The sequence below is a fragment of the Mustela lutreola genome, chromosome 2, assembly GCF_030435805.1.
Source record: "Mustela lutreola isolate mMusLut2 chromosome 2, mMusLut2.pri, whole genome shotgun sequence".
In the NCBI taxonomy this organism is placed as follows: Eukaryota; Metazoa; Chordata; class Mammalia; order Carnivora; family Mustelidae; genus Mustela; species Mustela lutreola.
In genome coordinates, this window is record NC_081291.1 from 177,120,933 (window position 1) to 177,147,528 (window position 26,596).

Genomic DNA, 26,596 nt, shown 5'->3' on the forward strand with positions numbered 1-26,596 from the left:
AAACTGTTCTCTAATAAAACTCTAAGAACTATGATGTAAAGCACGGAAAATATTTTACTGCAGTTATACTCAGTACATTGTTAATTATTCTAATGCTAAGGTAGGAGGAAGAAGCACTTTGCCAAAATTTTTATAACTTTCACCACCAAAGCAGTTTGCCTGTGGACGTATCTACCAGTGCGTTGTGAAGTCTCATGACCATTCAGGAAGGAGGTGCCATCTTTCTCTTCTCAGGTGTCTCAAATAGGGAGTGGGAAAGGGCCAGAGGCCACAGGCAAACCTCCTTCTAAGACTGTGGATGAGATCATCATCAACCCCACCCCAGCATCCAGCTCAGCTTCTTAAGAATTTCACAGGCTCCAGCCCTCAGACCAGCCTCCTATCAGGTTCTCAAAACAGGAAAAAAATAAGTGGATCATCCCCACAAAAAAAAAAAGGGGGGGGGGAATTCTTACATTATACTATTATTTTAAACATGTTCCTGTTATGTAGTGTAATCAAGGGAAAGAGCAGATTAGGATCTCAAGAATGACTTTTCCAAGAAGACTCTTCTAAATTAGTTTCCTTTTAAAATGTCCTTACAAATCCTTAAACAATTTTCAAAAAGAAAGTTTTATGGCAAGGATTAAACATATACATTACATAATTAACTCATTCCTAATAGAAAAGATAGAGTAAAATATTGTGAGCTCTCTGTGCTTTATCAGAAAACAAACTTTTCACCATGACAAGTCCTTTAGTTCAGTTCTTCAGGGATTCCACTCTATTTTAGCTTCTGTATAAAAGTACTGCAAAGCTGTAATTACATTCTCTGTAATCAGCCCATTCCCAGTGTAATCAAGAGTGCCACAAATTTCAAGTTATGATCTCATTGCCGAGGAGGAAAATGTGTGGAAGAGACAATTTATACTACATGTAAAATGACATTGTGTTATGCCAACAAATTTAAAACATTAAAGAAAAAAGTAATATTATAACAGAATCATCATTTACAAGGGAACTATTATGTTCCTGATAGTTTTTTTTTTTTTAAGATTTTACTGATTTATTTGACAGGCAGAGAGAGATCACAAGTAGGCAGAGAGGCAGGCAGAGAGAGAGAGGAGGAAGCAGGCTCCCTGTTGAGCAGAGAGCCTGACGTGGAACTCGATCCCAGGACCCTGAGATCATGACCTGAGCCGAAGTCAGAGGCTTAACCCACTGAGCCACCCAGGCGCCCCCTGACAGTTTTTCTTCCATCATTTCTACCATCTGACTAATCAACTCTTTCCTATTAAACCCTGTACTCTTGCCGTAAGGTATGACAACTCAACCCCTTCAGATGCCTTTCAATTCCCTTCATTCAACTGCCAGTCACTATGGGGATAAAGATATATGTGAGGTGAATGGTTCCTGGCACAATGTTATGCTAATGCAAACCATATTTTAATTGGCAGAAAGGTCCATCAGTGAAGTGTATAATTTCTAAGCATTGTGAATAAAATTTCATCTCAATAAAGAATCAAGAAATTGAGTATCAAACGTAATGTGCCACATATTATAAAGGTTCAGGCAAAACATTTTATAAATGTAACCATAGCCACATTAATGAGAAAGGACAAGAGCAATAGCTGACACTTACCAAATGTTTACTTTGTGCCAGCACTATAAGAATCTTAGACAAATTATCTCATTTAATTTTCACAAATGGCCAGTGAAGTAATACACTTATTGCCTCCATTTTTCATATCAGGAAGCTGAAGCTCAAGGATGTTAAATAACTGCCCAGGTTAATTAGCTGGTAGAATACAGCCAGTATTGAAGCCAGGTCACCTTGAAACTCCGTTTTTTACAGCTTTCAGGCTAGACTGTCTACTGATTGTATTACACAAGCAATTTAAACAAAGTATTTTTACCTTTACTCTTCCACCAAGGCTCCTGGTGAACTACAACTATTACCAATCAACAAGGGGTGGGGGGAGAGGGAGTAGTGAAAGCAAAAAAGCAAGATAACTGCTTATCAAGATTCTCCTCTCCAATCAAATTCAGGAATTCCTTTCCATATTCTGTATAGCTGATCAATCTTTTAAAATTATACAATTTTTTAATGACAGCTGATAAGTTACTAAAGCACCAATCACAAAATAGAATGCATTCTTCTATTTTTCAGATTAAAGAAGTTGATTGACCAAGAAACCAAGTCCCAGGAGAAGAAGGAGCAAGAAAAGGAAAAGAGGGTCACCGCCCTGAAACAGGAGCTGACCAAACTGAAGTCTTTTGCTTTGATGGTGGTGGACGAACAACAAAGGCTGACGGCACAGCTTGCCCTTCAAAGACAGAAAATCCAAGACCTAACCACAAGTGCAAAGGAAACACATGCTAAACTAGCCCTCGCTGAAACTCGAGTTCGGGAAGAAGAGCAGAAAGCAACCAGACTAGAGAAAGAACTGCAAACACAGACCACAAAGTTTGACCAGAACCAAGAAACAATTATGGCAAAGCTCACCAATGAGGACAGCCAAAATCGTCAGCTTCGACAAAAGCTGGCAGCACTTAGCCGGCAAATTGATGAGTTAGAAGAGACAAACAGGTCTTTACGAAAAGCAGAAGAGGAGCTGCAAGATATAAGAGAAAAAATCAACAAGGGAGAATATGGAAACTGTGGTATCATGGCTGAGGTGGAGGAGCTCAGGAAACGTGTGCTAGAAATGGAAGGGAAGGATGAAGAACTCATAAAAATGGAGGAGCAGTGCAGAGATCTCAATAAGAGGCTCGAAAAGGAAACATCTCAGAGTAAAGACTTCAAATTTGAGGTTGAAAAGCTCAATAAAAGAATTATGGCTCTGGACAAATTAGAAGATGCCTTCAACAAAAGCAAACAAGAATGTTACTCTCTGAAATGCAATTTAGAAAAAGAAAGGATGACCACAAAGCAGTTGTCTCAAGAACTGGAGAGTTTAAAAGTAAGAATCAAAGAGCTAGAAGCCATTGAAAGTCGGCTGGAAAAGACAGAATTCACCCTAAAAGAGGACTTAACTAAACTGAAAACATTAACTGTGATGCTGGTAGATGAAAGGAAAACAATGAGTGAAAAATTAAAGCAAACTGAAGATAAGTTACAAGCTGCTGCTTCTCAGCTTCAAATGGAGCAAAATAAAGTAGCAACAGTTACTGAGAAGTTAATTGAGGAAACAAAAAGGGCACTGAAGTCCAAAACTGATGTGGAAGAAAAAATGTACAGTGTCACCAAGGAGAGAGATGATCTAAAGAACAAACTAAAAGCAGAAGAAGAGAAAGGAAATGATCTCCTATCCAAAGTTAATCTATTGAAAAATAGGCTTCAATCATTGGAAGCAATTGAGAAAGATTTCCTAAAAAACAAATTAAATCAAGATTCTAGTAAGTCCACAACAGCATTACACCAAGAAAACAATAAGATTAAAGAACTCTCTCAAGAAGTGGAAAGACTGAGACTGAAGTTAAAGGATATGAAAGCCATTGAGGATGACCTTATGAAAACAGAAGATGAGTATGAGACTCTAGAACGAAGGTATGCTAATGAGCGAGATAAAGCTCAATTTTTATCTGAAGAGCTGGAACATGTTAAAATGGAACTTGAAAAGTACAAGTTAGCAGAAAAGACAGAGTCCAGCCATGAAGAGTGGCTTTTCAAAAGGCTTCAAGAAGAAGAAGCGAAGTCAGGGCACCTCTCAAGAGAAGTAGATGCACTGAAAGAGAAAATTCATGAATACATGGCAACTGAGGACCTCATATGTCATCTCCAGGGAGATCATTCGGTTCTACAAAAGAAACTCAATCAACAAGAAAACAGGAACAAAGATTTAGGAAGAGAGATTGAAAACCTCACTAAAGAGTTAGAGAGGTACCGGCATTTTAGTAAGAGCCTCAGGCCTAGTCTCAATGGAAGAATCACCTCTGACCCTCAAGTATTTTCTAAAGAAGTTCAGACAGAAGTAGCAGACAATGAGCCGCCCGATTACAAGAGTCTCATTCCTCTGGAACGAGCAGTCATCAATGGTCAGTTGTATGAAGAGAGTGAAGACCAGGAGGAGGACCCTAATGAGGAATCTGTGCTGTCCTTAAAATGCAATTCATCTTCTCCCTGTCCTGTTAACAGGAAGCTATGGATTCCTTGGATGAAATCGAAGGAGAGCCATCCTCAGAATGGAAAAATACAAACTAAACCCAATGGCAATTTCATGCAACCTGGAGATCTAGTCCTAAGCCACACGCCTGGGCAGCCACTTCATATAAAAGTTACTCCAGACCATATTCAAAACACAGCCACTCTTGAAATCACAAGTCCAACTACAGAGAGTGCTCACTCTTATACAAGCACTGCAGTGATACCAAACTGTGGCACCCCAAAGCAAAGGATAACCATCCTCCAAAATGCCTCCATAACACCGGTGAAATCCAAAATTTCTGCTGAAGGCCTCATGAATATAGAGCCAAATATGTCCCCAATTACTACGGCAACCTTTGCCAGAGCGCAGACCCCAGAGTCTTGTGGTTCTATAACTCCAGAAAGGACAATGTCACCTATTCAGGTTTTGGCTGTGACTGGTTCAGCAGGCTCTCCTGAGCAGGGACGTTCCCCAGAGCCAATAGAAATCAGTGCCAAGCATGCAATTTTCAGAGTCTCCCCTGACCGGCAATCATCGTGGCAGTTTCAACGTTCAAACAGCAACAGTTCAAGTGTGATAACTACTGAGGATAATAAAATCCACATTCACTTAGGAAGTCCTTACATGCAAGCTGTAGCCAGCCCCGTGAGACCTGCCAGCCCTTCAACGCCACCACAGGATAACCGAACTCAAGGCTTAACTAATGGGGCACTAAACAAAACAACCAATAAAGTCACCAGCAGTATTACTATTACACCAACAGCCACACCTCTTCCTCGACAATCACAAATTACAGTAAGTAATATATATAACTGACGACTCTCACCCTCATCCAGTCTATAGTGATATTGTTGCAAGGAACTCAATCCTTTTTAATTATCCCTCCACATCCCCCAAAAGACTGACTGAACTTGTTCTTTGGGAAGGTTTGTGCATGAACTATCCAAGAGTATCTGAAACTAACTAAGTGTTGCCTGCAATAGTCATATCAAGTGTGCACTTACTGTATATCTTTTCATTTACATACCTGTATGGAAAATATTTAGTCTACACTTGTATAAATACATTTTTATGTATTTCATTTTCCATAACTCACATTAATTTCACTGCAACTTGTCTTGATGAAATACCTTAACATTTTAAAGCAGTAAATAATGTTATTTTTACCATTGCTTGCTGAATTTTTTTTTTTTTTTGGTCATTTTGTGTTATATTTTTGCATGTATAATAGAATTTTACTTTCTGTTCATAAGGTCTATTAATTCTTCCTTAAAAACAAGTAGGACCGACTTCCCACCTCCCATTACAGTCAGCTTCTGATCACATGTTATTAGAGGAAGAGGAAGTGGTTCAAATAAATAAAATTTATGTTTCTTTGATTTTAAAGTGAACTGTAAGATCTCTCAGGGGCAAACTTAACTTCCAGTATCAGATGTATTTCAGTATCCCTGGTGCCCGGCAAAGTGCTTAGCACATATTAAGAACTTAATAAATGTTTACTGACACTAAGTGAATAAAATATTAAATAATTTGCTTTTATGAGCACATATAAGCTGATGGTGAAAGTAAAAATGAAATGTGACAGGAAGCCAGAAAAAGCACATTTGAAAACACAAGTTACCTTGATAATCAAGAGTTAACTGTATTTCTACTACAGGTGAAAACCCCCATAACGTATGTATTTGCATCTAAATATGAAATAAGCCACTATGATATATGCCCTTGAACACTGCTTCAAAGCAAAAATGTCATTCTTATTTTTCTTTCCTATCTCTTTTCTAAAATAGTTTGGATGATTTAAGGTAGATGCTTCCCACCTTGCTTGTAAATCAGCTATATTCAGAAGCTTACAATATAATTGCATTTCTCCCTACCTCTAAACAAGCAAATAAAAGCCAAAGATAGTTTTAAATACAAGTTATAGAAAAGGCATTTTTTAAAAAAAAATCATACATTATGTTAGTCGAGGAAAATTTAGACAAAAATTCAGACAAAATAGTTCATTACCAGTTTCCCTTTTTCCAACCTCATAAATGTTAATTTCTTTTGGTCAATTTTACTGCCAGCTACTAATTTTAAACACAATTCATTTAGACACCCAGGCAAACTGAAAATCTTGAGAAGTAAAAGAAATCTTCCACAATTATCCTCCTTTTCCCTGCAAAATCAATTTCATGATAGGAAAGCGAAGATTTGTTGACAGAAACACTTCCATGGTGATGAACTGCAACACCAATGCTGTGGGCTTCCATCATCATTAAATAAATTTGGATGAAAGCTGAGGCTGGTGATGAATGAGAAAGCTTCTGTTTAAACACATTTATCTTGGGAATCGGCAGTGACCCAACTGTATTACAAAATACATGATGGTCTAAAGGTTTTTCAAAACGATTTTTATTTATTTATTTTAAAAGGTTTTGTTTATTTGAGAAAGAGAGAGAGAATGAAGAGGGGGGGCTGGAAAGAGGCAGAGGGAGAAGGAGAAACAGAATCCTTACTGAGCAGGGCTCTACCCTAGGATCCTGAGATTAGGATCTGAGCCCAAGGCAGATGCTTAACCAACTGAACCACATAGTTGCCCCAAAACTATTTTTATTTTTAAGTCACCGTGGGCTAGAATTTTAGAGGAAACTACATACTTAATTTAGCATTTTTCAAAGTAGACATTGATAATGCTATTGCATAAGATGACATTGTATAATAGTAGACATTGATAATGCTATTGCATAAGATGCCACCCAGCTGCTGAGGGGAGATCCATTCCTGGCTCACCTGTTAACTAACAGGGTTTGAAAAGCTCTGGGCTCTTCAATAGTTCAACCCTTTTGTAAGGATTCAATTTCTCATGTGAGCCAGAATAATTCTCTACAATAAAGTTAACACCATGGGATCTGTGCTCCATGATTACAATGCAAATTCTCATTTCATCACCTGCTCTAGGTATTTACTATAAATAGGCATCCCAAGTGATTAATGTTACTAGAAGTTTATTGGACTTTCAAGGAACTGAACCTCTTTAGAGGTTCCTCTACTGGGAGGGTTACTTCAGTATAATAATTCACATCACAATCAGAATTTAGGAACATTGTCATATTAATAACATATATAGATTATTAAAAGTGTTACTAATTAAAATTTATGGTAAGGACAGCACCATTTCTGGGGGGAAAAAAAGCATCTTCCCCTTTCCATAAAATCACACATTAAAAAGGAGCATCTTCCCATCACACATTCTAGACTTTTGGTCCTTAATTTCAAAATTAATTTTTTACTTAGTTTTTTCTAAAGATTTTATTTATTTATTTGACAGAGAGAGTGAGCACAAGGAGGGGAAGCAGGCTCTCCACTGAGCAGGGAGCTGGACATGGGGCTCAATCCCAGGACACTGGGATTGTGACCTGAGCTGAAGGCAGATGCTTAATCCAGGTACCCCTCAAAATTAAATTTTTATATCCTGTATATGTTTGAAAGGTTATAGAACTTTCTTTTTCATTTGTATATAATCACAGAAAAACCTTGAAAGCTAGGAAGGAGGAAGGAAGTGACACTGGAAAATCTTCAGATGAGATATGTAAGGGTGGAAATTTGTTTTCTTGAAAGAAGGAGGCCAATGAGAGACTCACAGAAGACAGTTTTTATATACATCTGATAAAATATCTTTCATTTTATATGAAGTCCCAGCTTCAGAACCAATTTTCATTTTTACTCAGTCCCCTATCTCTTTAAATTTTTAAGTTGCAGCATCCTTCCACAGATTTAAATGATTTTCCATATTCTTCTGTCCTTTTAAGAACAAAGGCAAAATTTCCCCTAAGGATGCCTCTGTTCCCTGGGGGCAATGGCAAAAATAAAATCATCACCCTTACTAGGACAATGTGAATTACTATAGTTGGAACTTTACATATAAGGGAAGGTCTCTGTACATTCAAGATAATGACAGGATTACATAAATATACTCAGAAGGTCTCCACAACTATAGTTCACAATGCCAAGACATTAAGACAAATATTCATGACACCCAAAGGATAAAAATTAGGTTGCACTATAAGATGGTCATAAAAGGGGTATTTCATTAAAAACTTTTTTAAACTTGGAGCCTAAGCATTTAATGATCTTTAATGAATTAGAATTCCGGACAAAAACATGTTTTTGGTAGCTTCTTTGATCCTGAATCTTTACAGAGTGAGTCTCCTTTGAAACTTATTAGATAAAGGCAGGGAACGATCTTTATAACAACATTCTATTTCCCTAAGCCTTGGTTTCTGTTATTGTTTTGCCCTCCAAAAATCATTTTGCTTTGCAATCCTAAGAAAAAACAATCAGGCAAAAATGTATGCCCCAAACATTAAGATCTGTGTTTCTCAAAGTAAAATCCAAGATACATGTATGAGAATCTCGATGGTCCTATAAGGGTAGGACCCGGGAAGCTGCACAAATACCTCTGCTGATTAGTATGTATTCTAAAGTAGGAATTCCACTGTTTTAGAAATTTCCACATTGATAAACATTAGCAAACGTGTTCTGACAGTAGCCCTGCTCTATCAGAATGAATTATACCAGTCCAAGGAATTGTGACTATTCTGCTTTCTAGTGGCTGGCATAACAAACAGAAAGCTCATTTCCCAGATTTTCTTTTTACTCAGAAGAAAAGCTTAATAAAAACTACCATTTATAAGGTGGAAAAGTTCCTACTTTTACAACTGTACCAAAGCATAGATGCCTGAATCTTTAGCTGAGCAGTAGCAGGCTGTCTGGCACCTACAAGATGTTCTTCCCTCAGATCCAGGGCCCCCCAAAGGCCTACAGCATTTCTTGGGAATGGTCCAGAAACACACTAAAGACAGCAGTTTGGATGAACCAAAACAAAGGACTCCATTCACCTTAGGCCACAGTGGAGCAAATGCCAAGAAAGAGCAAAGAAGATAAGTGGTTCAATAAAGTCCCCAATCTCAAACCTCCTCTAATTCATTTTCATTTAGATTGAACTCCAAATCCCTTCCTTTCCAATGGATGGACCCTTCCACTGTGCAGTGAAATATATCAAAGCAGGCATGCCCTCAAGGCAATACTGTAGGGTAAGGAATCCTTAGGGAGTCCAACCAGTTAAGTACTTTATCATTTGATAATGAATTTTAACCCTGTTGATATGGTAGCATATATAAATTTGTCAACATTCCATCAGAACACTAGTTTTTATACTTAAAATGGTGGCATAGGGACACCTGGGTGGCTCAGTCGATTAAGCGTCTGCCTTTGGCTCAGGTCATGATCCAAGGGCCTGGGATCAAGTCCCGAGTCAGGGTCCTTGCTCAGCAGGCAACCTGCTTCTCCCTCTGCCTACCACCCCCCCTGCTTGTGCATGCTCTCTCTCTCCCTGACAAATAAATAAATAAAAACCTTTTTTAAAAAATGGTGCCATAAAAATGTACTCTGGGCTACAGTCAGCTATCCTAGGTATAATCTTCTTTACTTGTAGCTTCATTTTAAAATTTCACTTTTTTTTAAAAAATAAAATTATTGATCAAGAAAAATAAAATTTGTCTGATGAAGGCAATTTTTGAAAGCTTTTTTAGCTTTCTTATTTTAGTAAGTTCCTTTTCCCCCCATAGCCAAATGGTCATGTATGATATTTTTGTAATATCATCTAGGATTTTTTTTTTTGCCTCTGAGTTCTATTTTGCTTTTGAAGGCCTAGTCATCTTTGCATAACTAACAGTGTATACAGGCTCTAAAAACCTACAAAGGCTGTTTCACTTTGCATCCTCTAGGCCTCTGGAAAGGTGGAATGGGTTCCCTAAGTGACATGCCACTCATATACCTCAGTGACACACATTGTGTGTTTTCTTCAAAGCACCACATGGACACAACTGGTTAATCTACTGACCATGACATACCAAACTGCCTACCTTCTACCTGACACGGGGGCAGGTAGGGAGATAAAAGATTCACTCACCCTGAAGAGTTTATTATTCTGAGCAAAGGAAGAGACGAGAAAGAAAAGAGGAGTAGATAATATTTAATCAAGTGCAAACTAAATTCACACAGTAAACTAGAGATTAAGCAGGACTACTGTAGATTAACAAGGCTTCATAGAGCAAATGAGGCTTGAAATAGGTCAAAGAAAGATTTAGAGAAGTGGAGGGATGGGGTCAGAGGGAATATTTGAAGCCAGCAAACAAGTTCAGGTTCCAGTTCATGCCCTTCCCAGCCAACTATGGGGCCCTAGAAAAGTTACTTAATTTTTGTGAAATAAAGAGAACTGGACTTGGTGATCTCTAAGATCATATCTAGTTCTAACTTCCAGTGATTTCTGAATTCTCTCCCTTTTTAAATTGCTTAAAATTCCTTTGGGAAATAAGGCAGGGCATAAATAAACCGATTATCTGCAGAGTTTCCTTTTAGAAATTAAATTTCTGGGGCGCCGGGCTGATTCAATCAGTTAAGTGGCTGCCTTCAGCTCACATCATGATCCTAGGTTCCTGGGATCGAACCCTGCATTGGGCTCTCTGCTCAGTGGAGAGCCTGCTTCTCCCTCTCCCTCTCCCTCTGCCTCCCACTCTGCCTACTTGTGCTCTCTCTCTCTCTCTCTGTCAAATAAACAAATAAATAAATAAATCTTTAAAAAAAAAAAAGAAATTAAATTTCTTCTTCCTCATTTTCCTACTTGTAGGTGTCCTAACTACTAGATGGTCTCCAAAGATGTCTTTTCTTCTTCTTCTTCTTTTTTTTTTTTTTAAAGATTTTGTTCATTCACTTGAGAGAGAGAGACAGCACAAGCAATGAGAGGCAGAGGGAAAGGGAGAAGCAGACTCCCCACTGAGCTGGGAGCCTGAAGTGGGGTTTGATCCCAGTACCTGGAAATCATGACCCGAGCAGGAGGCAGCTGCTTAACCATCTGCGCCACCCAGGTGCCCTGTGTTTTCTATGAATTAGTCTTTTAGTCTTCAACATATCAGCTCTTTTCTTATTAGAGCAAACCTTCTCAACCTCAGGACTATTGACAGTTTGGATCTGATGATTCTTCGTTGTAGAGGGATGTTCTATGCACTCCAGGATGTCTAGGAGCATTCTTGGCTTCTACCAACCAGATGCCAAGCAGCATCCTCCAACTGTGATAAACAAAAATGGCTCCTGATGGCCAAATGTTCTCTGGGGGGTAAAATCACCTCCATTTGAGAACCACTGCAATAGAGAGATGGACTAACTAACTATAAGCCAGTTCCTTTTTTACAGGACTTGCTGGTGGGAAAAAAATCTAGCAGCTCATTTGAAAATTACGTCTGTTATATAGAGATGAAAATCTTGAATCTGACTAAACATAAGCCTCAAAGCAACTTTAAAAATCTGCACTGAAGACTTGAGTTACATAAGGATTGTTTCCACTAATTTGACAGACTGGCCCAAAGCATGTGTGTATTTGATATTTATTTTTGTGTTAATATATTGTACCTTTGTTTCTTTCAATACCATATTATAAACTTGAGTTTTCAGATGAGCTTTGCATTTCTCACATGCCTTCAAGAGAAGTAAAGTGTAGAGAACCAATCATGTTTGCCTAAGTGGGTGAAAAGTCAGTTTTAGGAGGATGCCCATGATCTTAAGAGATAACCCTTCACTGTTCAGCCCTTTCCAAAGAGTCCTCTATGAGAAGTTTCAATTCTCTCTGTAGTAGCTTATAACCACTAGAGGCACAAATGTCTTCTATTAGAATACAAGCTTTCTTCATTCTTCAACAAATCAGCTACAAGAATGAACCAACCAACATTTATAAAGCTCCTAATATTACTCATTGCTGTATAAGGCAGTTATGCAAGTGTCTAGGGTGGGAACTGAAGACTACCTTAAAAGGTAATTAAGATCATAACATAGGGAAGGAATTCTATAGATAGTAAGTACTATAGGAATTTGGAGGAGGAGCCCATTATTATAGGGGCAAGGTTTGGGGGTTAGGTTTCAGAAACAGATGAGAGATGAGGAAGAATATGATAAAGAGAGGATAAGAGGTGTTCCAGGGAAATGCCTACAAGAGCAGAGATGTGATGGCAGATAGAAAAGGAAAAAAAAAACAATGTTCATGGAATAAAGAGCAGCACAGTATGGCTGCAGATGAGAGGGCTAGAGCAGGGGGTAAGACTTGAAGGGTTTGGTCCTGTTAGATTCTGAAGGGCCTTGAATATAATGTTAGGGAGCATTCTATCACACCTCAGAGAAGTGAGATAATGGAAACAACTAATTCTTTATACACTTATTTCACAACAACCCTATAAAGTAGGTATCTTCACAATTTTAGAGATAAAAAAATTTTAATTGTGAGATGTAAGGAAAATTGCTTCAGGTTGTTCTGTTAGTATGTGATAAGAATGAGACATTATAACACAAATCTTGTCCATTCTCTTTCCATAGAAACATACTGAGAAGCTACCACAGTGTAAGTGGAAAGCACAATAAATTGCATTTGAACCTCTCCATTACCTCAACTTACAGGTTGCCTAACATTACATCCTTGTCTCAAAAGTCTGCCACTTTAGCCAGAACACTTGGAGTGTCCCTAAATATGCACAGGACTTTCCCCTACCTCCTCCCCACTGTTCTACATGGATAATTTTCTCTTCTCTCATCAAGTGACTCACACTGAAAAGTCTGGCTCAAGCCTTACCTTTTCTGAAAACTTCCATGATCACCACAGTCCAGAGGGATCTGATTCCCCATCCAACTCCTCCCATTTCCCTGAGGTTACTGTTAGGGGAATAAGTAATTATGAATGTGAGAGGCCACACCTTACATAAAAGGGCAGGCATGGGGAAGACGGACTTGGGGATGTGCTGTGGATAGGACATGGGAGAAAGCAAGAGCAAGGAGAAGCACAGTTTCTCATCATCAGGAAAATGTCAGGCATGCAGAAAGAGCGTGGAGTATGAGGTACCTGCAAAGCAACAGAAGTGAACAAAAATGATCCACAGAGGAAGCATCACAACCATGCACATCAAAGCTCATAAGAAAGTAGGTGCCTTCATAGTCTGAATAGTGATCCAACACTTCCAGAAAACACAATCAAAAGATCAAAGTCTAGCCACCGTAGATAAGCACCACCAACTTAGCCCAGAGGTAGTGGGACTTCTGCTATCACAGAAGACTAGAAAATCTTCCTGGATGGTATACCCTAGTTTAGGATTTCCATTTCTCAAGCAACATGATATCTTAAAAGGAAAGAATGATGATCCCAGAATCATCTTAAAGGAAAAAAAAAAAAAAAAAAAGGGAAGAAGACGCGCTATTTATCCTCCCAGGTCAGTGGGAAAAGTATTAGGGTTCAACCTTGTCAGTCTCTAAATTCCGCTTCCAATTCAGGATTAAATCACTGTAAACCACAAATAAAATTGACATTTTAGAGAAAGTCTTCAAGTTGGTCTTCAATGTATCTCTTGTAAATAATTAAATACGTAAAAATACTTGCTTCGATGCAGCCACTCTTCAAACAACCTACAATTCCTCAAGAACAAATTACAGCCCTTCATTATTAGTGAGCTGACTGCTCACTGCTTCCTCCTTCTCTTAAAAAGAACTATCCCTTTTCTGTTCTTTGCCTTTTAATGCTGTTCTTACGTGAATTCATTGATATTAGGCTTCAGAAAATTACAGTTTTATAGAAAGAGGAGTTAATTGTGCAATAAAAATAGTGACAGATCCCCAAAAGGCCCATAACATAAACATTTAAACACCTAACAATACCTTCAGAGTAACAAGGAGAGGGTCAAAGGGTAACATCTCAGTGAAAAAGGATGACACCTCTCATAGTGACAGGAATAGGCAACACGATTCTTTTTATATACAACTTTTTTTCTAATTATAAGATTAATACATATTTATTATAAAAATTTTGGAAAATATAAATGTCAGGGCTGCTGATTTTAGCTTCTAAGAAGGGTAATGAAAGGACGAGGGAGAACAATGGACAATTATTACTATTTTAATAGGCTAACCTATCAACTATGGCCCTATTCCAGGTTTTCTCAGACTGCCAATGAGGAAGGAAATGTGCTGGGGGTGGGGGGGGAGCATCCTGTAATTACTGAACGCCCATGTGCCTAAGACTCGCAGATCCCCCCACAGAATATAAGTTTACGTAATCTGTCTGCTCAGTCTAGAGACAATGGCAGAGGGGCCAGCCTGGTCACTGGAGGACAGGGACAGGATTTCCCTTCCCCCTGCTAGCTAATCAGTGCCTGGATAACAATTCAGTCACGATGCATCCTTCAAGAACTGGGAAGAAATGCCTCCAGTAGGGCGCTGCTCTCAGAACTAGTTACATTCTTATCAGAAAGATTGGTGGCCTTGTGGAGGGGCAGAGCAGGATGGAGGGTGGTGGGGATGGGCATGCGAGCACAGAATAGGGCCCAATAAAACTCACTTCTCAGGCTCTGGGAAAGGAATATAAAATTATCTGTCGCAGAAGAGATTGGCCTGTGAAAAGGAATTACATTTTTCCCTTAGGTTCTCAGCCACTTGAATGGTATTGACAATTTCTCTCATGATGATTCTTAAAACAAGATCTCTCAAGTTTTCAATGCCTACCAAACAGGTCCACATGGAAGGTCCAGCTACACTTCAAACTTGGCCTCTGCCCACACCCCACTGCACTGCTGCTTTTGGGTTGCTCTTTGTCTTCCTTCTGATGATGGTCCACTATATTACTTGTTCCAAGGTTCAACACCCAGGAGCCATTTTCCACTTTTCTGCCTACTTCCCCAATCTAGTCAGCCACTCTGCCCTAGTATTTCTTTCTCTGCCCTCCCCCCTTTTATTTGTGCTACTACTCCCCAAATCCAGACCTCAGTACAGATGGTAATGTAAGGCAGTTAATCTATTGCATTTAACCCCTTACATCTCTAATCCAATCTTCACTCCTGTTGCTAGTGATCTTTCTACAATACCTTCCTAATCATGGTAATTCTCCAGTCCTCTCCACGCCCCCACCACCAAAAACAGCACTTACTTCACACTGACATTACGGAGTATCCAAAGAGCAAGCAATCTATCAGGCCTTCCTCTTTTGACTCAACTCCCTTTGAAACTGGGCAACCTCTGTATCCTCACCAAAACACGGTACTGACCATCCTCCCACATACCATTGAACTTTCTTGCCTTGTATCTTGCTCCTGTTATTCCTAGGGCTAGAAGCTTATTCTATTGAAACCTTAACTCCTATCTCAAATGCCAATTCCTCTGGAAAGCCTTCCTTATTTTTCACAATCATCCTTAGAGTTTCCAAAATACTTCTGTTTGTACCTCTATTATAGCACTTTATTTTGCCTTTTTTTTTTTTATAATTATTAGTTATCCCTCCTATACTGTAATCTCTTGAGAGCAAGAATCTACTATCATTTATTTTTGAAACTCCTGTATCAATGTTTCTCAAATGCAGTCACTGACCACCTTTGTAAGAATCACTCAGGACTCTACAAATTTCCACATGCCTAGACCTCTAAAAACCAATGCAAGAAATCCGCATTTTAAACAATCTACCTGGTTCATTCTTGGGCTTATAAAGTTAAAAAACCACTGTACTACATTACCTAGGACTTAAATACTGCTGGCAGTAGGTGTTCTACAAAGGCTCATGAGGCTAACAACGTATCTGGTGGCCATAGCTGGTTTGCATTTGTTCTTCTCATAGACTCACAGTGTTAGGGCCAAAGGACTTCATTTCATTTTTCAATTAAAAGATAGCAAAAGAGAAAAAAGTAGAAAATAGTATGTTTTCAGGCACTCTAAAAAAGATGACGATCAGACCAAGTAGGATAAAGAAGGAAAACGTTGTGCAAAGAGATCCTTTTTCTGGATCAGAATTGCTCAGAAACATGGCCCAGTAAACACAGCACCCACTTGGTTGGCTGCATCAACTCCCATGCTTGCTAACATGTCTCCCATAATTAATTGGAGAGGGTAAATCAGAAAAACAAGAAAGATAAAATAACCAAAGAAAAGAAGTTATGATTACAATCAGGAAATATGCACCTTAAGAACAAATGTAAGGAAAAAGATAAAGTTCTTAACGTTAATATTAGTAAGAACAAACGCTTATCTGATGGGCCAGGGTCTGTCCTACTCCTCAAAGAACATTAAAGTAGTCATCTAATTCCCAGATAAGTATTACAGATGAGGAAACTGAAGTCTGAAGAGCTAAATGCCTTGCCTGAGGACACAAAGCTAGTTGGTGCCAGTACCAGAATGCACACCCAAGTCTACCTGGCATCACAGCCTCTGCTCTAACTGCTAACTCAAGGTTGTTGTAAAAGGTAAGCCTGTGAACAACTGAAAACACTTAAATGGGTGCAAATGAAGAAATGAGAAAGAAGGGGTGGGAAGAGTACCAAAAAAGAAAAACAAACAAAACATCTGAGGTAAAAATCTGATAAATGAATAAAAAGAAAAGAGGATGGGGCGCCTGGCTAGCTTAGTCATTAGAGCATGTGACTCTTTGTATTGGGGTTTTACGTTTGAGCACATATTAGATGTAGAAATTACTTAAAAAAAAAATCTTAAAAGAAAAAAAGGGAAAAGAAAGGGGACAAACAAGGAAGACAATAGTTCAAGGTTACTATATTTTATTTTAGCATACTATTTCTATATGTGATGCTACGTGGGTACTAAATGGAAGTAACTGGGTTAGGAAGGATTTTTGAAAACTATATTTCAGTGTTTATTCTTGGATTGTCCTCAGTGCCCATGGTGTAATTACCACAGAGAGGTTGGATGTAACTAGGTACAACCATAAACCATATTACATCATAAAATAAATGCATCAATTTTCTCTAACCTCCTCAGAAACTAGACAATGCTTTAATAGAAATAATAGCACTGCAACTCTGTTTAAAACCAAATGTCTTCTCACAGGAGGTTAAAAGGAATGAGCGAATCCAACTACAGAGTTTCCTTTTTAAGGAACACTTACCATATAAAACTGTAAAATCTACAGCGATAAAGTTTTATTGTATAATGAGGAAGTTCTGAGAAAATCAAGAGAAAAAAACCAAAGCAGCTTATGAAACTCTAGGATATCTGCCAGATTCATTATCTGTCTTTTCCATTTTTTTCTTCTTTATACAAATTAGTAGTGATTTACCAAACAATACAAAAGACAAAATAAATAAATGCAATAATATTTGAAAGTTTTTTTCCAGTTTATCATTTCCTCCTTTTCATCACCACATCTATCATAATAACTTATACACTTTCCCATTAAAAAGAGATAAAAACAAAAATACAAAATATTGTTATTCTGATAACACAGCTGGGTTTTTGAGGGAGTCAGGCAGCACTGAATCTGCCCCCACCCTGCATCACCCCAATAACCACATATCAAAATTATAGGAGGTCTTTGGGAGCCTTGAGTCTTTCAATCTGTAGAGCAAAAGGTGTCCTGAGGGGTTGTGCAGTCCTTGGAGTCAGGAACACTCCCAAGGGAACACTGTTTTCTTAGACAATATGTTGCCAATACATCTCCAGAAAGTTCAAAGCACTTACAAAATTAATTTCATTTACAGAAAAGGGAACATCCTAACTCCAGCTGTCTAACTAGGATCTAATAGCTTCCCTATAAATGCTGATTTTGTTCTGGTATGCTTTCAGATGTTTATCTTCCATGATAATATGAAAGAGCACAAGCACCCAGTTGAAATTGGGCTACATAATTAAGACTTCAAATAAAACTGAAAACATTTTCACCTTTCTGCACTTCTTTTGGTCAGAAAGGCTCAGTATCATTTAATGACTTGTTGTAACCAGGGAATCTTTTAGATTGCTTGGTTTCTTTTTAGGAACTATGGACCAAATAAGCCAACATTTTAAGAATTTAGTGAATGCATTCCACACATATACTCCTTTTCTTTCTACTGCTCCCTAGATAAAACCAATGCCTCTGCCTCACTGAATTTGGCATCCTTCAGACCCGTTATCCATTCCAAATCCCAATCTCCACGTTGAACTGAGTTAAACATTAAAAAAAAAAAAAAATAAATAAAAATAAAAAAATAAAAATTCTTTTCTTCTATGAATGAGCTTTCCAACTAGCTTAACCTCCTCCAAGACATCTGCTTTCTGATGAAACCCAGGAGCCTCCAACTCTGAGTAGAACATTTACTGTGTGGTCTTAAAACAGACATATGCATAGATTCCACCTACAATATGCACTCCAAATTTGGATAAAACTGTCCTGGAGCTATTTGACATAATGTTCTATAAAAATGATCCAAGAGATGACACATCTTAAAGCTCCATACCTCATTTACTGAAACATGTCCAAGTATAAAATTCATACAGGAAAAAAAATAAAGCAAACCATAGCATCATTTTTAAGATCAGTGAACGACATTTAGGACTGTTCTAATAAAATAACTAGCCTTTGCTGCCATCTAGAGGTCAAAACTATGTAGTGAAATCAGAGTTTAAAAAGTTGGCTTGCACTATTGATGGGTCTAGAAACAAGGGGAGCTCAGTAACTTCCTGACAACTGACCCCCACAACGACCATCATGCCAAACCACACTGTCTTCACCAAAGCATAACAATATAGCTTAAAACAAACAAGCCCCATCAATATTGTGTTCCATACCAAATGGTTTATCACTGGGCTTTTAGTTCTGAATAACCTGTTGTGTTCATTAAAAACTCACATGCTCATATCCTACACTCCTAAACAATCAGAGTCAGTTGGTTCTAAGACGGGATGTAGACACCCACAGTATTTTAAAAGCCCCACAGGTTGATGAAAACCATTGAAATCTCCCACACCCAGGCAGGCCAGAGTTCAAGATGAAAGAAAGTATGCAAGTGTGGGAGAGTTGGGGAGGAGGGGCAAAGGGACGAGAGAGAGAAACCTAAGCCCACTCCACACAAAGCCCAGAGCCTCACAAGGGGCTGCATCTCAGGACCCTGAGATCACCACCTTAGCAGAAACCAAGAGTTGGATGCTTAATCAGTGGCGCCACCTAGCCGCCCCCTGCAGATTTTATTTTTAAGTAATTTTTAAGTAAACCCAATGCAGAACTCGAAATTACAACCCTGAGATCAAGAGTCCAATGCTCCACCAATGAGTCAGCCAGGCACTACACAACTTTAAACTTACTTCTAAAGGAGGTTCAACTATCGCAGTGTTTCTCACAGTATGGCAGGCTGACCACCTGACTCACCCTGAGAGTTTATTTAAAATGAAGATGTCTAGGCCCATCCAAAGATAGATGAGTTATAATTTCTAGGGGGAAGGCCCAGGAATCTACAATTTAAAAAGGATTTCAAAAGACTTTTGTACAATAGGAGAACCCATCTAAATCTTGACAAAGTTAAAGAACATTGCAGAAACCTATCTTAGAAAGGCTATTATTAAGCCTATAATGACAAGATAGGATAACTTCAATTAGTCCATCACTGATTTCAGTTGCAGCTGCTACTACTTGTGGTTGGGAAAATATGGTTGATATTCACATAAACGTTTTGATCTCTGAAGTATTTCCCACTTTTTAAAATCTCTTAATATAATTTAGTGTTGCTTTTTCTAACTGTATACTTATTGTAGAAAATGTAGAAAATATAGAAAATAGAAGAAAAATAAAAAACACCTATAACTTCACCAGTTACTTACTGACAGCACTGGCATATTTTCTCCTAAAACATACATAGTTAAAGCACATATATAGATTTTAATCCTGCTTTTAACATTACTAAACAAGCATCCCTATTTCTTCAAAAGCATTAAAACATATACTTTCAGGTGATTATAGTGTAATTTATAGTATAAACTTTTGTTATAAATAATTTAAAAATGAATAGCCTTGCCTACATCTCTGATTATTTCCTAGAAAAGATTCCTAGCAATAAAATCAGTGATACACAGAGTTTGAATTTTAGGTATTTTGATACACTCCACCAAACTATTATTGTAATCGTCACTGAGGTCACCCATCTCACCAAACCCTTACTGGGCACTGAGTTTTATTTATTTATTTTTTAAAGGTTCTGCCTATTTGAGAGGTAAAAATGTTAAAATGAGCATTTCAGCACTGAAGATGAGACCTTGAGGACAGGCTGAAAGGTAGTAATACCATATAGATAAGGAGGAGACTGAAAGAGTATGTTGATACTCTGATATGTATCTCACTTGTTATTTTTAGGATTAAGTATTTAAAAAAATGTCAGTAATACAAAAGTCCAAAAACTTTTCTAGCAATCCTCACATTTTTAGCTAAGTCTATGTACCATTTATCTGAAAATCTAAATACAGTTGCTTTGAAAGTTAAAGGGCATTTTCAGTAACTAAATGTTTACATAAAGAGACTTAACTGAACTTTATCAGTACAATAAAAACATGGAAACAAATTTCTGTAGAAACAAAAATAATATAAGAAGGGTTCCCATAAAAACAGTATTAGTAATCCATCATGAAAACTGCAATGCATTTTCAAAAGATTTATATTTTTGAGCTCATAGGAGAGAAAGGATGATGCAACCAAAGAGGGGGGAAATATCATCACCAGCAACTATGGATTATAATGGGAGAACTACAGTTAGCTGAGAACTTTTTCCCATCTCTTTACCAACAAGTACTCTTATCCAAGAGTATTTTTCCTTAATAAATGAAAATAAGAGTGTATTTTTTAAGTGAATGTATACTCAATCATACTCTTTCACACTCCACAATACACTCTCCCAGTCCAGATCATTCAACTTATCTGTGACTCCTCTCTTACTCTTCATATATTAACAGGGAGTAAATATTAATACAATTCTACCTCCACAAGTTTTCTCCCCCAGACTTTGTCCTTCCTACTCACCCCACGATCCCCTCCAGCATGTATCGTCTATAGAATCAGGTACAATTTTCCCTATCTAGGCCCAGTCTACAGTCCCATTTCATCTGTTAAATACAACCTAATTTGAAATCACTCCATTTCTTAACCGTGTCTGACTTCCTATCTCAGGGACCCTGCCAAAAATATTCCCTCATTCTGCTGCTGAAAGTATTCCTTTACCCTAGAATGCCCTCCCATTCCTGCTATCAAAAATCCTAAGTCTTCAGAGGCCCAAATCAAATGCTACTTTCTTCATGAAACTCTCTTAGACCCCTTGGTTGAAATTAACCTTTCTTTGACAATCTCAGGACGCTTTGAGATTAATTTGGGACACTCCTCTTGTTTACTTCCCACTATACTATGAGTGCCAAAAAGCAATTTACCTCTGCATTTAGTGCCATCTACTGTTCAGAGCCTTGCACACAGCACACACTCAACACATGTTGACAGAATTGCTTTTCTAATTTTTTTTCAACATGAGAGTCTTTAATCTGATGTATCCCTAGAACCTAGTGCTTCCAAAGAAGCCAAATCCTCTAAACTAAACAATGTCAGCTGCTCCACCAACTATACTATTAACTACCTTTTGTTCTTCTGTTTAATTCAAGATCAAGAAGGTATGCAAGCAGAGAATCCCAACACGGATCCCTAAACCAAAATCTACAGGCAACACTAAGCTTTTCCCTAAAGCTCCCCCAGGGCTTATGGATAAGCCCAGTCACTACACTGGCTGTGGGAAGCTACACATCATAAGAACTGTCACCTCTAACACTTTTCTCCACATGGGAGGGAAAAGGTAAGTCATGCCAATGCATTATCTGGATTCACCCACTTACAGAAATATCCAGAAAACTAAAATTACCAGTATGAAGGCCAAAGAGGAAAGGTCATCTCTCTAAGAAATGGTGAAGCAGCAAAATGACGAACAGTTCATTCACAGGTTGCTGGACCTGGTGAATAGCATCCTGAAAGAGCAGCATATCTGCATTTATTGTACCTATATGTGTGTATATGCATATACACACGAACAGGCCAAATCCTTCCAATTCCTCATTCTACTTACAATCCAGCCCAAAGCTGGACCATCTCTCTATCATTAGCACGGGATAGGACTGAATTCATGAGACCAACTGACAAGTTTTCTGGTGATCTCAGAAGTAAGTCTTTCATTTCACAGAACTTTATTGAATCATATTTTGCTAAGAAGATATGCTAGAAAGAATTCCTAATCAACTTCAAAAAAATCAGATCATTTCCATCAAAATGGCAGGACAATTAAAATCACACTTTAAGGTCTAAAACTGATTTCTTTACACTAGAAGAAAATTCTTAGTACAAGGAAGAAAGGAACCAAAAAATGAGTAATAGACTAATACAACCTTTCTGTGATGGACCTGATAATTACTGGTATGATATGCACACTTGACCGCTGACACTTAGACTTCTGTGTCACTTGTAGGAGGTTGCCCCTCCTATATATGCCAGGCCATAGAATCATATTGCTAGGCTTATTACAAAAACTATTTTAGATGGATATTTCTGCTTTCTAAAGCAATCAGGATATTTAAGAGTCAAAGGTCAAGAATACAGAAATCTTTTAGGGAGAAAGGAATCACTGTCCTAGGTGTTTAAAAAAAAAAAGATAATTTATCATCTCATCAGACATTCTTTAATGACATCACTTCAATGTATCAGTGCTATAGAAAAACAGTTGATTCAGCAAGACTCAAATTCCAATCCTAGCTTTTTACTCATTTGACAATGAGCTTGGAATTCAACAGTCTGAGCCTTGAGTTTCTCATATGTAAAACAGGACAACTTAATAATTCTTCAGGTTCCTTCCAGTTCTGATTAACCATGACTGAATTCAACCAGTCATCTACAAGGTGGGACTCAGGCCTCTGGCAGTACTAAGCTAAAGTAATCCTTTTCATCACACTTACAGCTCTCTCACTGAGGTAAAAGAAAGGTATGTCTATAATTTAGTGTGGACAGAGCAACACAATAATGTTACAAGACAAGGCATTTTTGACATGAGACACAGTTATATTGTGTAAAGCTTCAGTGTAAAAAAAAAAAAAATCTATGAAGAGCATGATGCAAGGTTCTCTGTGATCCTGTACTGAGAACTGGAGACAAGATCCTGGAAGAAATCCTGGAAGGACAGTGCTTTAGCAAGCTATCCTGGGACGGAGCCAGCAAAGTAGGAGCAAAGGAACTGCCATTCTCCACACTCATCCAGCCCGGCCTGCTTCCATGTACTTGTGTCATTATACAAATAACCGTGGACTCACTCCAGTTTTAAGGAGGAGGAGAAGGAGCTGCAAGTCTGAGTACCACTGAACAAAGAAGTCAAAGAGAGGGATGATGTGCAGCAGTCCCAACAGACGAGTAACAGAGGAAGAAGTGAGGGGAGGTCAGGTGAATTAAAAGCCTGAAATGGAAAAGTCTAAGTTGAAAAGTTGTCAGACAAAGAGTGGGAAGAAGCTTAAAAAAAAAAAAAAAATAGTAATGGAATTCTAACACAAACATACAGGAGAAACAGTTCAAAAGGAAGTGCAGGGTGGTAACAGGTAAATGGTGCAGTTGGAAAATGTGTAGGATACTTAGTGTTGTGCCTGCAATATGAAGGTAATGTTAAATGAACAGAGGATGAATGAATGACAGAGAAGAGGACCATTCAGTCAAGACATAAGTGAGAAAATTGCTAAGAGATAGCACTGGTATATAGTTACAGTGAAAAAAAGCAGTTACGCTATGTGACTGACATTCAAGACTGATAATTAAGCTAATGGAAAGAAAAAACACTGGAACTCCTGTAGTAGAAACCAAACAGACTGAAAAGAAGCATAAAACAGGAGAAACAAGCATGAAATACTCCCAGAAAAACAAAAGACACTGGGAACATTTTTACCTTGAAAAGGAGCACAAAATATGTTGTATGTTGGATATTTTAAAATTGTCTTTTCCTAGGTTAGGAGACTTCTTCAAGTGTTTTCATGCCGAGCTGGCATAAATTCAGGAGAAGAAAAAAAAAAGAGAAGATATTGTACAAAGTACTAAAAAAGAGTCAGAAAATAGCGAAATTTCTTTGGCAAGCAGCAGAAATCCATATTTAAATGGTAACAATTCTAATCCCAATAAGACAGAAGTCTTTAAAATAACAAAGTTTATTTTAAAGATGATTACCAACCAAAAACCATACTTATTTTAAAGCAATATGTAATAAATGCAATAAAAATGCATAAGTAGCTCAGAACTGGGAATACTATTTGGGGTTTAACAAAATGGTGTTTGAGCTGTAACACAACTGAAACATAAAGAATCCTGTTTCCTGAGAATAATTCTATTTCTGCAGAAATGTGACCTCTCTGAAAAACAATAAAAATAAAAGAAGCTATCCTAATTCTGGAGTTACTTTACTAAGTTTTTAAAAGAAAGCAGATAAAAATCCAAGTGAAGAAAAACAAATCCAATTTGTAAAAAGAACTTTAATAACCTGATTTGTTTATGCTGGAGGGTTTCCTCAGCCCTTCATTTATTTAGCTTTGGTGATTTCTGAACTAATCTCCTTTTAACTACTTGGAATAAAGTATCTGGTTTTTAACAGAAATGTGACTGATCTAATATATGACTGATAATGATGGGCTAAGTAATGGAGTATCTGATGTAAAATGTAGTTCTCTCTGGGATATGTTTCAAATTCCCACTCTAGGGGACATACCTGGGGCAGGGGTGTATGCAAACTGCACGCCACAGATCAAATTCAGCCCTGTTTGTTTTTGTATGTCTTGCAAGTTAAGAATAGTATTTACATTTTTAAATAGTAGGAAAAAAATCAGATAATAAATATTTTACAAAATGTGAAAATTACACGAAATTCAATTTTCATTGTCCATAGGTAAAGTTTTATTGGAACACAGCCACACTCATTTGTTTACATATTTATTATGTATGCTTGCTTTTATGCAGAGTTGAGTAGTTGTGACAGTGACTGGAAAGCCTAAAATATTTACTATCTGGTTTTTTACAAAAAAAGTTTCTGATCTCTGGTCAAGTGTGAATTAGACTAGCAAGGAACTCAGGAACAAGAGCTTAATCAACATTAAAAAAAACAGTAATAATTTAAGAACTAAGAATTCTTTGAAAGCTGATGAAAACAGGGAAACTGTATTTCAAGCTGTTTGTGACACATTTAGTAAGATGTATAAATCTATGAATGCACTAAAGTGTTCAACTAAAGAACATCTGATAAGAACAGGTCAAAGGATTTGTGCCACAAAATACTGTTGCCATTGAATCTGAGAGGGGAAATGGAAGTATTTCTAAGCCTTCCAAATTCCTGGTCTTTTTCAAGAGATTCATAGACATTTAGCAGAACTATAGTAGAACTACTGTGCACGTTTGGGTAAAGATGTATAAATTTGTACTTTTAAACACTTAAAATTGTTGTCAAGAACCACATGTTTAATCACTTGTAAGAATTACTGAAATTGTATAAATAAAGTAAAAGTAGTCCATGAAGGTTATCTGTGGGTCCATTTGTTACACAGTCTTCAAGTACAGAACACTGACTATTGATGCAACATGTGCTCTTTCTTCTTCTCTTCCTCTCACGTTTTAAAATTTATCCTGTCCCTGTTTTTGCCCTTGAACATCTTTTCTTTTTTTAAAGATTTTGTTTATTTATTTGACACAGAGATAGAGTCAGTGAGAGACAGAAAAGAAGCAGAGAGTGTGGGAGAGGGAGAAGCAGGCTTCCTGCTGAGCATAGGGCCCGATGCGGGGCTCAAAGTGGGGCTCGATGAGGGGCTCGACCCCAGGACCCTAGCTAGGATCATGACCTGAGCTGAAGGCAAGATGCTTAACAACTCAGCCACCCAGGCATCCCTCTTGAACATCTGTCAAAATAATACTACTTGCATTTTGGTTGAACCACACTGATGTATAAATTCCACAATGAAAGCATATGTTTCATCCTCTAATCCACCAGTGTCTAAAGTAAGGCTAAGCATGAGAGTTCAATAAATAATTTTGAAGTTGATTTTCTGTTGTATGTCATTAAAATGTACTACAAATATTCCAAGTCTGAATTCTATATGCAGAGACAATGCTTTACTACTACTTTACATCTACTATGCATGGCTTCCTATAGGTAAAATTAATACTGTAAAGGTCTAACTCTGGTATAAGAAGAGGGGAAGAAACCAAACACTTGAATTATTCAGGTTTAAAAGATCCAAGGCATTCCCCTACTTCATTGTTTCTAGGAGGAATTCAGCATAGATAAAGCAATGTGATTTGAAGATGATATAAAACAATACAAGAACAACGACAAAAACTTTTAAATGCTCATTTCAGCAATCTCAAAATGACCAATTACATTGATTCTAAGTAACAAAAGCTGTCACCACAAAGAATTATCAGCTCATTATAAAGCAAAAGTCTGTTTTCCTCTTTCAAAACAAAATTTATAAAACTAAATTCAAATATGGTTAGAATAAAAGGTTAGTATACAGTTATACAACAAGGATTTTCAATGTATTTTCAGAAAGAGAGAAGCAGCGCCTGTCAAATCTGTCAAAAACCTGAGCAAGATTTTGACAATTCTTCTAGTGAACTAAAT

General features: G+C 37.6%; 2 protein-coding genes across 9 annotated transcripts in view; one reads left to right on the forward strand and one right to left on the reverse strand.

The window, feature by feature from the left end:
* The window catches only part of FILIP1L (filamin A interacting protein 1 like), a 113,525-nt gene extending 88,031 nt beyond the window's left edge, over positions 1-25,494 (forward strand). For 2 of the 4 annotated variants that reach the window (XM_059164357.1, XM_059164360.1), the window contains 2 exons: positions 2,150-4,922; positions 21,579-25,494. In XM_059164357.1, coding sequence (XP_059020340.1) covers positions 2,150-4,922; positions 21,579-21,770 — 2,965 coding nt within the window. In that variant the 3' untranslated portion in view covers positions 21,771-25,494. Of the gene's footprint in view, positions 1-2,149; positions 4,923-7,437; positions 10,714-11,360; positions 11,623-21,578 lie in introns of those variants that run through there. The other 2 variants (XM_059164358.1, XM_059164359.1) reach the window with 2 other exon arrangements.
* Positions 1-26,596, reverse strand: part of CMSS1 (cms1 ribosomal small subunit homolog) — a 383,625-nt gene that overhangs the window by 351,306 nt on the left and 5,723 nt on the right. The gene's annotated exons all lie outside the window — the stretch shown is intronic.